Consider the following 12,715-nt stretch of genomic DNA (forward strand, 5'->3'; position numbering starts at 1 on the left):
CCCATAAAAATATGGATGCCATATATTTCAAAAATATAGCAACCCAATTAAAAGTGCAATTAACAAAAAATTGTAAACAATATATACACATGATAAAATATTATACAATGCCCATAAAATATCTTTATGGTTGTCTTATTCTAAGAATGGATAACTTCTCGATTTAACCCAACATGTTTATCGTATTTCTTTTTAAACGTGTCAATTGTGTTACAATTTACTACCTCCGGAGGTAAGCTATTCCATTTATTAACAACCCTATTAGAGAAAAATTCCCTGCGACACCATAACCTTGCATAGTCCCTCACCAATCGATACTGGTGTCCCCTTGTAAAAGCTTCTACAATGTTCAACCTTTTATTATTATCCAAGCCTTTTATTTCAGCTATTTTACGGATGAATATATTTTCGATTATCCGAAATTATTGTTACGCGGATATTGGCAATCCAATATATATGGGATAAAAAGCAATTTTATTACAGAATATTTTTAGTTACAAAAATTCTCTTATAATCCTTCAAAAGAATTTTATTATAAAAATGATTCTTTTCATTTTTCACAAAGTAATGAAGTCGATAACTATGAATTAGTTTATATGATAAAAAAAAAAAAATAGAAATTTGAATATGTTCAATTAATTGAATGTAACGTTTCCAATAAAAATATTATAACTACGAAATATAGTAAAATTTATTTTCATGAAAAAGTAAAATTTTGTGGACCGTGGCAGTGGCGTCGGTGGCGGAAGCTGCACGTGAATATTCTATAAAAGCGAAATGCTCGCCACTGTCTCGATCATTCAGTAGCGAAACGGCGGCGAAGCAACAACGACTGCTGCACGGATCGCTGTTATCCAATTGAATCCACCGTTTTACGCGGCCGAGAGCCTAAAATTCCCTCCTGTCACTCGTTTTACAGTCCACTAAAGTTGGAAAGCGCTCGATACAAACTTATTTGTAATGGAATTTTTATGATAGGATTCAGAACGTTATAAGAAACAACAAAAACACACAAAAAAAAAATTCACAGTGACTCGTAGCGGAGAATAAAAACGTGATTCCGTATAAGTAATGTATGAAAGCAAAACATTTTACTTCGCTGCATCCAAAACTAAATTTTCTACGATGAATTTTTATAGGAGAAATGTTTGAGAAATAAAATTTCGTGCTCAAATAGGTTTGTTATAATTTCTATGAATATAATTCAATATTTTTAGTCCTATCGTAGTTCCGATATTGCCGATATAACTCAAGCTTTTTCTTTAAACATGAAATATTTTAGTATTAATTTGCATGAGAGAAAAATCCCAATGCGGTTCTACTTGCTAATTTTTTTTAAAACTCACTGCCACTTTATAGACTTAAATTGCGTAGAAAATGATTTCGAGTCTCGGTAAATTTGGATGTGGGTCCAATAGAAGAACATATTTATTAGAAGAAAGTGAAAATATCGTATTGTTGAATATAGGCTGTTGTGTGAGGATGAAGTAAACAAGAGAAGTGTGTTGTCGTGAAGTTTCATCTAATTGACTATGGATACCGAAGAAGTGTTGAGAGATGTCGGAGAGTTCGGAAAATATCAGAAGTTGATGTTATGGTTCGTGCTTCTACCAGCACATTTACCGTTTGGTGTACATTATTACAGTCAGCTTTACATGTCATTGACGCCCAGTCATTGGTGCAAAAATAACGAGAAAGTACTCAGTTCGGTTGGTGAGACAAATATGTCGTTTAGGTCTTTGACATTCTGGTCGAGGGGTATGGAAAACCCCGTCAACCCAACTGTAGCGATTTGTGAAAACGTAACTGATTATGGTGGTATTACCGAAGCGATTTTGGACGCGAACTCATCATCGTCATGTGCAATGGGTGTAGACTACGAAAGGTCTGAGTTCTATGATGAAGAATCCATAGTTACAAAGGTGAGTAAGAGAAATTTTAAATCATTTTATATTAATTATTATTCATATTAAAGTATTAAATTACTTAGCAAATATCAAAACATAAATACAAACTCAAAGAAATTTGCAGGCAACGAAGTGTCTGAAAGCGAGAAAAAAAATAATAGATTAAAAATTGAAAATAAGTGATAATGATAACAGTAATGCCTCTTAAACACATGATATTAAATAATTTTTATCTGCTAACTAATAAGAGATAAATATATCTGAAAAATAATTGTAAATAATTTACAATTTCAACAAATACTACAAGAGATGAAAAAATAAAAAAGAATAATTAATAAAATACAGCTTGAAAAATAATGAAATGAAAAATAAGTATAAAAAAAGAACGAACTAAGAACATAAATATGAAAAAACTAAGATAATTTAATATGAAAAAAATAATTAAGGTAATTTATGAAAAAAATAATTGAGATAATTTATGAAAAAAATAATTGAGATAATTTATGAAAAAAATAATTGAGATAATTTATGAAAAAAATAATTGAGATAATTTATGAAAAAAATAATTGAGATAATTTATGAAAAAAATAATTGAGATAATTTATGAAAAAAATAATTGAGATAATTTATGAAAAAAATAATTAAGATAATTTAATATAAAAAAAGAATAAGGAAATGAATACGAAAAAAAGATTTAATCAAGATAAATAGTATGAAAAAAGACTGAACGAATGAAAAAATATATGTGACAAACATTTGTATTTAATGTAATTTTTGTTTCATTCATATTGATTACGCATGAAATAAAAAAAATATTCTCACTTAAACCCAAATTCAAATTGATTGTTAAATACGTTTTCGAATATCTTATTCTCAGTTCTACAAATAAGAAAAGTAAGAATTAAGAAATGTATATTTATTTACAAAATGAAAAAAAAAATGCAATTACCTTTATATATATTTTTTTTCTGTAATATTTTAGGATGAAATGTTTCAATTATTTGAATTAATTTTGCGTTTCCGAAGTTTCCGTTGCTAATCGTAACGAATTTCGCAAATTGGTGTTATGTGTGTAGGTTTATTTTATTTTAAATTCAATCGTCGCATATGCGAAATTTTCAGAAAATAAATATGATTTCATCAGTAAAATGTGTGTAATAAAGCGGTGCATTAAACAACGAAATTACTTTCACTAATGGAAATATCAACTGCATCTTCTTCACGGAAAAATAAATTCAGCAGCGCATTTCGACTTTAATTACTTAAATGCGCATTTTGTTTCATAAAATTTGAAGAATTTTCGATACGAAATTCACTTTTATAAAGTTTTCCATTATCAAATGAAGTTTGATGGGGAAAAAATTAAAATCCAATACTTCCATACTCAATTTCTCAGATAAAATTACATCGCGATACAGTTTCTTCAATTTCCCCAAGTTTCCATTACATATCGTAATATAAAATCATTATCGCAATATATTATTTATTTCAGAAATAGGAGGACCATATGTATTTATTTGAAATCGAAAGAATAGAATTGGAAAAATGTATTTAAAGAAGAAATATTATAATTGTTGGTTTATTTATCTCCTTTTGTTATTTGTGTTGAAAGGGAATTTTCGAATATTTTCAGAAATGTTTATCCTGTTTTATTTGATTCAACAGTTTAAATAAAAACGATGTATCTTTTGAAGTAATTAATTTTTATCAATGAAAAAAGTAGTAGTTCAATAGTTTGTTAGTCTCTTTTATAGTTTAAAGTTTATACTAATTTATTTATACTTTTCTATTTCATTTATCTATTTATTTCATCATAAATAGTTTAAACACCGTCATTTAAATCATTGTTTTTGAAACATGTTTTGGCACGGAAAGATTTTCTTAAAACGTGAGGATCATTTCACCGTTTTTGTCGCACAACGGTCATTTTCGGCACAAGAGGGCTAATTAGACCGGGCCGGGACCTACGATTTATCGTCGATTCCGTACGGTGACCTTTTTGGGGGTCATTGAAGTATTACGTCAGCATCGAGAGGGGGGGGGGTGTTCGGATTTGCTGACTTTTGATGACGGGGGGGGGGGGTTTGAAGGTTGCTTACGTCATCAACTACCCTTTTTTGAAGATATGAAATATCCTAAGCTGCTGATGAAATTTTGCAGACGGGGGGGGGGGGGAGGTGTTCAGTGTTTTGCTGACAAGGGGGAGGGGGTCAAAAATGGCTGAAAGTCTGCTTACGTAATACTTGAATGGGCCCCTTTATACTCACCAAAAAGTTGTTGGTGCGCTAAACCCTCGGTGTGGGACTTCCTGTAGCAGAAATCTTTTTCTATCATCATATGTCGCCGTTTCTGTTATACCCCTGTGTCAGGAAACTCTCCGACAAGGACGAGCCAGGTATCGAATTCGCGACACCTCTACACATTTTTATACTTACGCAAGTATATTATCGACCTGGACTACCACGCCCTAAAACGTGTGGGGTACGGAACAATCTTAAACCGAACACTTCGTGAGGCGACCACGAGATACGGGAGTGCATTATTGAGACTAGTGACGAAAACAATTGTATTGTTTTGTTCTAAACAGCACATACTCGAGGAACGAGACAAAGAAGAGAAAGAAGCCACTCAAAGAGGTGCGTGACTTGAACAATCCTGTTTCTTTTCATCTCCATATGCTGATTTTCGCTATCTGCTGATTGGTCCGTTTCTCCTTTTTTTTTCTTTCCCCCTTCTCATCATCACCACACCCTTACATTTCTGAACCCCCCCGGCCATTTTCCCCTATCCTCTTCTTCTTTGAGTATGTTCAGAAATCTCTTCCTCTTTGAGTATGTTCAGAAATCTCACATTTGATACTTAAAATGTGCATTAAAAGCGTAATTGTCATCAGATTACTTTTTCTTCAAATTATTATTTTTTGTGTGTACGGAAAAAGTTCATTTTTTTCATCAAAGGTGATGCTAGGTATACTCACCTTTGCATGCAATTTTTCTCCAGAATTTTATTGTTAAATTTTATGCAATAAATCGCAGTTTTCCCTGGAGGCACTTTCTCTTGGAAGTCATCCTGAGAAACCCCCCCCCCCCTGAAAGTTCAACTTTGATCATTTGATAATTTTTGTCGCACCACGGTCATTTTCTGCACATGAGGGATAATTAGACCGGGACCTACAATTTATTGCCGATTCCGAACGGCAGGCTTGTTTTTTTTTATACTCATCGAGAGGTTGGTGCGCTAATTCCTCGATGGGGGACTCCCTGCGGTAGCAATTTTTTGCTGCGGTCAAGTCGCCGTTTTTTGTTGTACCCCTGTGTCAGGAAAGTTTTCTGACAAGGACGAACCGGGTATCGAACTCGCGACACCTCTAAACACCTTTTGGTACTTTAGGCGAGCATCGTATTGACCGGGCTACCACGCCCCGTTCAACTTTGAGTAATGCCTTCTGATGAGAGGCCGCAAAGAACATATTCACCATATTTCTAATTCAAAATTCGCACAATTCTTCAAGTTAGAACTTAACTCGCAGGGGTAGAAAATACATATTGAGATAAAGCGATCCACACATTTCAACGTGCAGAGTCTGAGAAAAAGATATGGAATTTTTAAAACTAAAATTTCGACGCTTTGAAATGCTGTTATTCAAGTGAAAGATTCAGTTTTAAATTTGATAAAAGAAATTTCAAAAAAGCAAGCAGTGATAACACGGACCATACTCTCAGTAACACTGCCGTAAACTTAAGCGTTTGTTCAATTCATCACTACACTTCACAAATTCCTGTTACTTAAAAAATGCGTCACGTTTGTTTCCCGTAACAATGTAATTTGGAATAGGTGTGTTTATATACATTTATACTCGTATATATATCTGTGAACATCTCGGCGTAAGCATGTTCAGTTCACGTTCTAAATTCCAAAAGCAATCGGAACGTGATTCTGATTCGTGACATGGACGTATCGCATCTATCATTAGAAAATTCCAAGGGAGGAAAAATAATCAAACGGAGAAAAAAAGAAAAGTTTCTAACTAGAGTTGATTGCAGTTGTTTGCTTCTCTAGTTTACACTTACTCTAACGTTTACAACGTTTTCATTCACCTTCGTGTTTTTCTATTAATTTGATCTTAGCGGTGGAAAACTCAAACCAGGTGAGAACTTTCCCACGTTGAACAACGATAAAAACAAAACGGGATCAACATCGAGAGAGTTTCGTGACTTTCGAATCAAAATTTCGACGATAGTTTGAACGAACGAATCTTTTTTTAATGCAACATCAATGGCCAAGCTTAGAACCATCAAGGTAAGTCATCGGTGAATTAGATGCCACAAATTATGCATCGTGGAAGACTTGTAATATTGATACACATTTTTTAAAAGTCCTATACCGTTGTAAATAGCATATTGTATTTTTTTTTTTAGCTCGTTGACTACATGGTAGGTTTTTCCATACAGTTCTGATAGAAAGTTGCGACGGAAGAAGAAAATGTTTCCATTAAATTATGGGAAGAGTGACTGATTTATTTATTTAAATATACAACGCAAAATGTTGAAACCCAATTGCAGCTTGTATTAAATATAAAAATTAGCAAGGATTACAGTAAATAATAAAATACACAAAGTATACAAATAAAATAAAGTATACAAATAAAATACACAAAGTATACAAAAGAAATACACAAAGTATACAAAAGAAATACACAAAGTATACAAAAGAAATACACAAAGTATACAAAAGAAATACACAAAGTATACAAAAGAAATACACAAAGTATACAAAAGAAATACACAAAGTATACAAAAGAAATACACAAAGTATACAAAAGAAATACACAAAGTATACAAAAGAAATACACAAAGTATACAAAAGAAATACACAAAGTATACAAAAGAAATACACAAAGTATACAAAAGAAATACACAAAGTATACAAAAGAAATACACAAAGTATACAAAAGAAATACACAAAGTATACAAAAGAAATACACAAAGTATACAAAAGAAATACACGAAATACAAATAAATTAACAAAAAATTACCATAAATACAAACAATCTACACAAAAAAGATTATATACAAACTGAAGAGCCAAAAAACTGGTGTAGGCATGCGTATGCAAATAAAGAGATATGGAACCAATCAGAGTACGGCGCTGCGGTCGGCAACGCCTATATAACATAACAAGTGTCTTGCTTAGTTGTTAGATCGGTTACTGCTGCTACAATGGCAGGTTATCGAGATTTAAGTGAGTTTGAACGTGGTGTTATAGTCGGCGCACGAGAGATGGGGCATAGCATATCCGAGGTAGCGATGAAATTTGGATTTTTACGTACGACCATTTCACGAGTGTACCGTGAATATCGGGAATCCGGTACAAAAATTAAATCTACGACATCGCTGCGGCCGGAAAAAGATCATGCAAGAACGGGACCAACGACGACTGACGAGAATCATTAAACGTGAAAGACGTGCAACCCTTCCGCAAATTGCTGCAGATTTCGATGCTGGGCCATAAACAAGTGTTAGCGTGCGAACCACTCAACGAAACATCATCGATATGGGCTTTCGGAGCCGAAGGCCCGCTCGTGTACCCTTGATGACTGTACGACACAGAGCTTTACGCCTCACCTGGACCCGACAACACCGACATTGGACTGTTGAGGACCGGAAACACGTTGCCTGGTCTGACGAGTCTCGGTTCCAATTGCTTCGAGCTGATGGACGTGTACGGGTATGGAGACAACCTCATGAATCCATGGACCCTTCATGTCAACAGGGGAATGTTCAAGCTGGTGGAGGCTCTGTGATGGTATGGGGCGTGTGCAGTTGGCGTGAAATGGGACCGCTGATACGTCTAGATACGACTCTGACAGGTGACAGGTACATAAGCATCCTGTGTGATCACCTGCACCCATTCATGTCCATTGTGCATTCGGACGGACTTGGACAATTTCAGCAGGACAATGCGAAACCCCACACGTCCCACTCTTCTGACTTTAGACACTTCCGCTGGCAACCAAAATCCCCAGACATGAACATTATTGAACATATCTGGGATGCCTTGCAACATGCTGTTAAGAAGAGATCTCCACCCCCTCTTACTCCTACGGATTTATGGACAGCCCTGCAAGATTGATGGTGTCAATTACCTCCAGCACTACTTCAGACATTAGTCGAGTCCATGCCACGTCGTGTTGCGGCATTTCTGCGTGCTCGCGGGGGCCCTACACGATATTAGGCAGGTGTACTAGTTTTTTTGGCTCTTCAGTGTATATATACAATGTAATGAGACAACCAAAATCTTCAGAAATCGGTAACAGATGAATGAAAATATGATGTCGAGGATGCTCATAAAATTCAGAAAATGTGTTTATTGTGCAGTATTTAACAATATTAGTAAACCATCTTTATATTAGTACTACCGGCATTTCCTACGGATAATCCGAAAATTACAATGTCTTTACTTATTTCAATATCTTCAAGAAAATATATTTAATCGCATACACCGCATATAAAAATGCAATTCAAATGATGAAATTATTAAAAAAAAATTTTTAACAATGCTTAGGGAAAAGAAATGTCGCCTTTTTTCTTTCTTTAAGAAAAAAAGGACAATTAACATTCCTTTAAAAAAATTGAAAAATAATTATAAAGTGTGTTGTTTCGACTTCATAATAAAGATAATTTAGTCAATTTCCTCTAAAAGTTTTCGCGACACACCTACGATTCTCTAATTGTACAATGGTGGAAAAACCCTGTATTATGGAATGGGGGGGGGGGGTTATTTTCCATGTTTTCGGAGAACAAAATGCTGATTTTTCTACCCACATTTATATGCATTTTATAAATCATCAAAAATATTATTAATTTAAATATTAATAATATAAATATTTAAATATTAAAAAATTATTTAATTAATATTTTTTAATATTATCCTTTTTGTAACAAAAAGGGTCGATCACATCAACCCACAAGTTGAACAGTTTATATGGAATTCCGAGAGGATTAAATTTTCTGTCAGTCATTGAGAAGTTACTGAACCTTTTTGGAGACTATTTTCGTCAACCGGAAGCTGTACAAGTCCTAGTAACATTTTAACTCCATCTCTGTTTCCCACGCAGAAGAAAAGCTTGATCGCGAGGAATGAGAATCGCATAAATACTGTAAATCGATTTTGTGTGATCACATGAAAACTTTATTAACCAGGAGTGTATAACTAAATGTTGTTATATTGTAATATAACCAAAATAGCCTGTTGACCAAATATGTGATAGGGCTATCTCTGGCAGGCCATAAACTGGAATAAATAAATCGTGTTGTACGAATTGATACATATTTTCATTAACTCCTTTCGCGTCAGGAGTATGCGCACCTCTGCTCTAAACAATCTTACGTACAGGGTGATTATAAATAAACTGGCACTTCTCATTGAACATGGGGAGAAAAAAAAAATTGAAATTAAAAAAAAAATTCACTCGTGTTAAAATGTAACTATTTATATGGAATATTTCTTTTGCCTATGGTCTATATTTATAACACGTTTCATCAAAATACATTCATTAGAATGGGCACTACATACGTCTGAATAGTTTCTCAGTTTATTTATCCCTACCCTGAATAATACGCGGATATCTCATCGAACTATGCTACACCACTCGCGATTGTTTCAATGATTCGCTACAATTACTGCCGAAAAAATTGTCAGTCAGGTAATGTTGCCAAGTGCAATGAAAAATATTGTTAAAAGACAAATAAAGGCAGTAAACAGAGGGCTACTGCGAGTCGCAATGTGTAAAAATGTAATTAATGAAAAAACTTATATGTTTGACAAATGTATGAGATGAATATATTTAAATGTAAATTGTAATTAATTGTAATTATAATAAATTACAATTTACCAGTTGTGATTGTAATTAATTACAATGTAGTCATAATCATCATAATACAATAGTAATTATTATAATATAGTCATAATCATCATAATATAATAGTAATTATTATAATATAGTCATAATCATCATAATATAATAGTAATTATTATAATATAGTCATAATTATCATAACACAATTCATCAGTCATGAAAAGAATCTCAATTCTTGATTTCAAAAATTTGAGTTGTTCAAAATAATTGAATAAACGGGACGTTTTGTAAAAAGGTTGGAACGGTCAAAATCACGGGAATTTTAGTATATAAATGTGCGCTCTCCTGTTCTATTCTTGCCAAAAAAAGTGGGAACTATCGATATATTTTATAAATGACTTCTAATACATTTTTGCCACTTCGTTATATTTTTATTCGATAATTTCTTATGAATACGTTATTTATTTCGAAACACCATCTCAGAGATTGCTTCATTGTGGTTGACGAGTCGACATAATTACCACGACGAAGAAATCCAGTGTCATTTTTCTCTAAGGGATAATAAAGGTAATCCAAAGTTTAATGATCGTTGAATGTCTTTTTAGTTAAAGTTTTCTTAGTTGACTTCGAAGAGACGGAGTCAATGCCAAGCTGATATAATCATGAAATTTAGCCCAACGCTGCAGCCGCTGTGGTGGTCGTGTGGTGATACTAACGGACTCGCATCCCGGGTTCGAACGTCACCACAGTGGTGGTCTGCAGAAGTTGATTTTCTGTGGTTCCCAACTTCGAGATGCAAATGCGCGCCGATTTCCCTGTTAAAAAAAGTCTCGCTTCTGAGAACAACGGGCCTGGAACGATACAATTATCCAACCATTACATTTCGCTCATAGTTAGAAAATTTGATGGCAGATGGCAGCACTAAACATGATAATCATTACACGAAAACAAAGTTTAGTGAAGCCCGTTCACATGTGCAAGATTGGTGGTCGCTTTGGTGATAAGTACCGGCATGTCAACTTTTTTCTCCTCGCAGGGGAAAAAAAAGTGGGAGAGAAGCTCACACCCCCCCCCCCCCAAAAAAAAAAAACCCATCTTTCTTGGGGTGGATTGGTGGTCGACACCGACCTTCTCTCCCATAATCCCTTGCGCTTCGAAAACTACTGCAAGTTCCTCCGTCAGCCATCTTGAATCAACCACTTCCGTTTAACCCACGTAACCAGTGACGACTTCCGGAAAGAAGAGGGGGATTACCGGCATAAACTAAGCGTCATGTGAATGGCTTGTAGCGAAAATCCCCGTTACCGGGAACTTCCCGGGATGTTTTATTGTACATATGAACGGGGCGTTAGGTTCACTACACATATACACACATTTTAACATGCACCAATTCGTTAGGATTTCCGCAGAGGAATATGGACGAGGTGCATGTTGGTTTAGTAGTAGTAGTAGTCTAAAGCTGTAAAGAGGACAAAAAAAAAGTGTGAAGCTGGCTTTCTCTTGTACAGCTTTATTGTACTAATGGGAAAACAACGCTGGGTAACTTCACTGTTTTCATAATCAGAATGCTAAGAAGCGAACTCACAATCAAGGAAGACCACCTGAGTTTTGGGAATGCCCTAGAAAAACGTGGAGAAAATTTTACAGGTACACTGGAAAAAGAGAACTACATTTGTTTTTGCATAAAATACCACTTTATTATGAATAATACATGTGGAATATACGCGGAGCCTATTATCGCTCCAAAACGAGCTCACCTTGAAATACCGGTTATGTGGTTGCTCTATATACAGTCGAATCCCGTTTTAACGAATAACGAGCGAAATTCTCGTTTCAACGAACACTTTTCAAATCCCCCGGATAAGTTTATATAGGGACATGTTTAAATAACCTGAAATTCCTTTATAACGAAATTTCGTTATAACGATGTGATGCCTACGGTCTCTTGGAGTTCGTTATAACGGGGTTTGACTGTATATCCAAGGTCCTGGGCCGCTAGCGGAAAAAAAAATACTGCAAATCTGACCCACAGACTAAAAAGTTTGTGCACCCCCCTGCACTACACTATTAAAACGTAATACTAGGATGCTAAAAGACTGCGAGTAAATCACTTAACTGATAATGAAAGAGGGACAGAGATGCACTTCCCTGTTAAAAAAGGAAATAAATGAAAAACAAATGAAAACAGGAATCCTCTTAAGCGGATATATACGAACAAATAAATAAACAAAGGAAGTTGAAGCGTAATTAAACGCATTCGTTTCCTTATGCTGCCGTCTCTTTTTACTGCCCATTTTCTTCCGATTTCTTGCCTTCACATCTCGCAATTTTTTGCATTTTGTATACCCTTCCTTTTTTTTTTACATAATTGCTCGTTGAGTACATGGACTTTTAATTAATTCCCGTTTTTGTTTTAATGAAAGATGCATGCAAATAAATTTGAAATCGTTCCAAATCACTTTTCCATGACAGCACTTAACTTTTCATTTCTCTCGTTTTACTTTATTTATATGTAGAGATATAATTTTCATTTTGTTCTCGGATTTTTTGGAGAATTAATTCTCCGCCGATAAATTAAATTTCCTAGTCTTTTCGCACTAGATTTCGTGAATTTATTGGATTAGTTTTTTTTTTTAAGCTCAGTCACATTTTTTTTCTGTTGCATCATTCGTTCCTTTATCATGAGAATTAATGTGTTTTAGTTCTGGTTGAAGTTAGCGCGTCTCCAGACTTTTGAGAATACAATGCTCTTGTTATTGGAAAATCAATTATCTAAGTGATTATTTTTTCATTGATATTTTTTTTTCGCTGAGAGTGCACAAACGAGAAAAAAAATTTACTCTTTTTTTTAAAATATGGTTGGAACTGTGATACTGAGACAAAAGAGTGATTAAATTTTTATACAAAATAGTACTAAAATAAATTTAATGTCAATATTACAGTCGATTAT

At 34.3% G+C, this 12,715-nt stretch overlaps 1 protein-coding gene across 1 annotated transcript in view; it reads left to right on the top strand.

Annotated features, from left to right (window-relative positions):
• The first annotated feature begins 821 nt into the window (after window positions 1-821).
• LOC149089826 (beta-alanine transporter-like) overlaps window positions 822-12,715 on the top strand; it is a 131,810-nt gene continuing 119,916 nt past the window's right edge. The window contains exon 1 of the mRNA XM_089249962.1: window positions 822-1,922. Coding sequence (XP_089106088.1) covers window positions 1,533-1,922 — 390 coding nt within the window. The 5' untranslated portion in view covers window positions 822-1,532. The remainder of the gene's footprint in view (window positions 1,923-12,715) is intronic.

This window comes from Pholcus phalangioides, unplaced genomic scaffold, assembly GCF_987345545.1.
Source record: "Pholcus phalangioides strain wild (caught in Gottingen) unplaced genomic scaffold, Ppha-v1.0 ptg000001l_1, whole genome shotgun sequence".
In the NCBI taxonomy this organism is placed as follows: Eukaryota; Metazoa; Arthropoda; class Arachnida; order Araneae; family Pholcidae; genus Pholcus; species Pholcus phalangioides.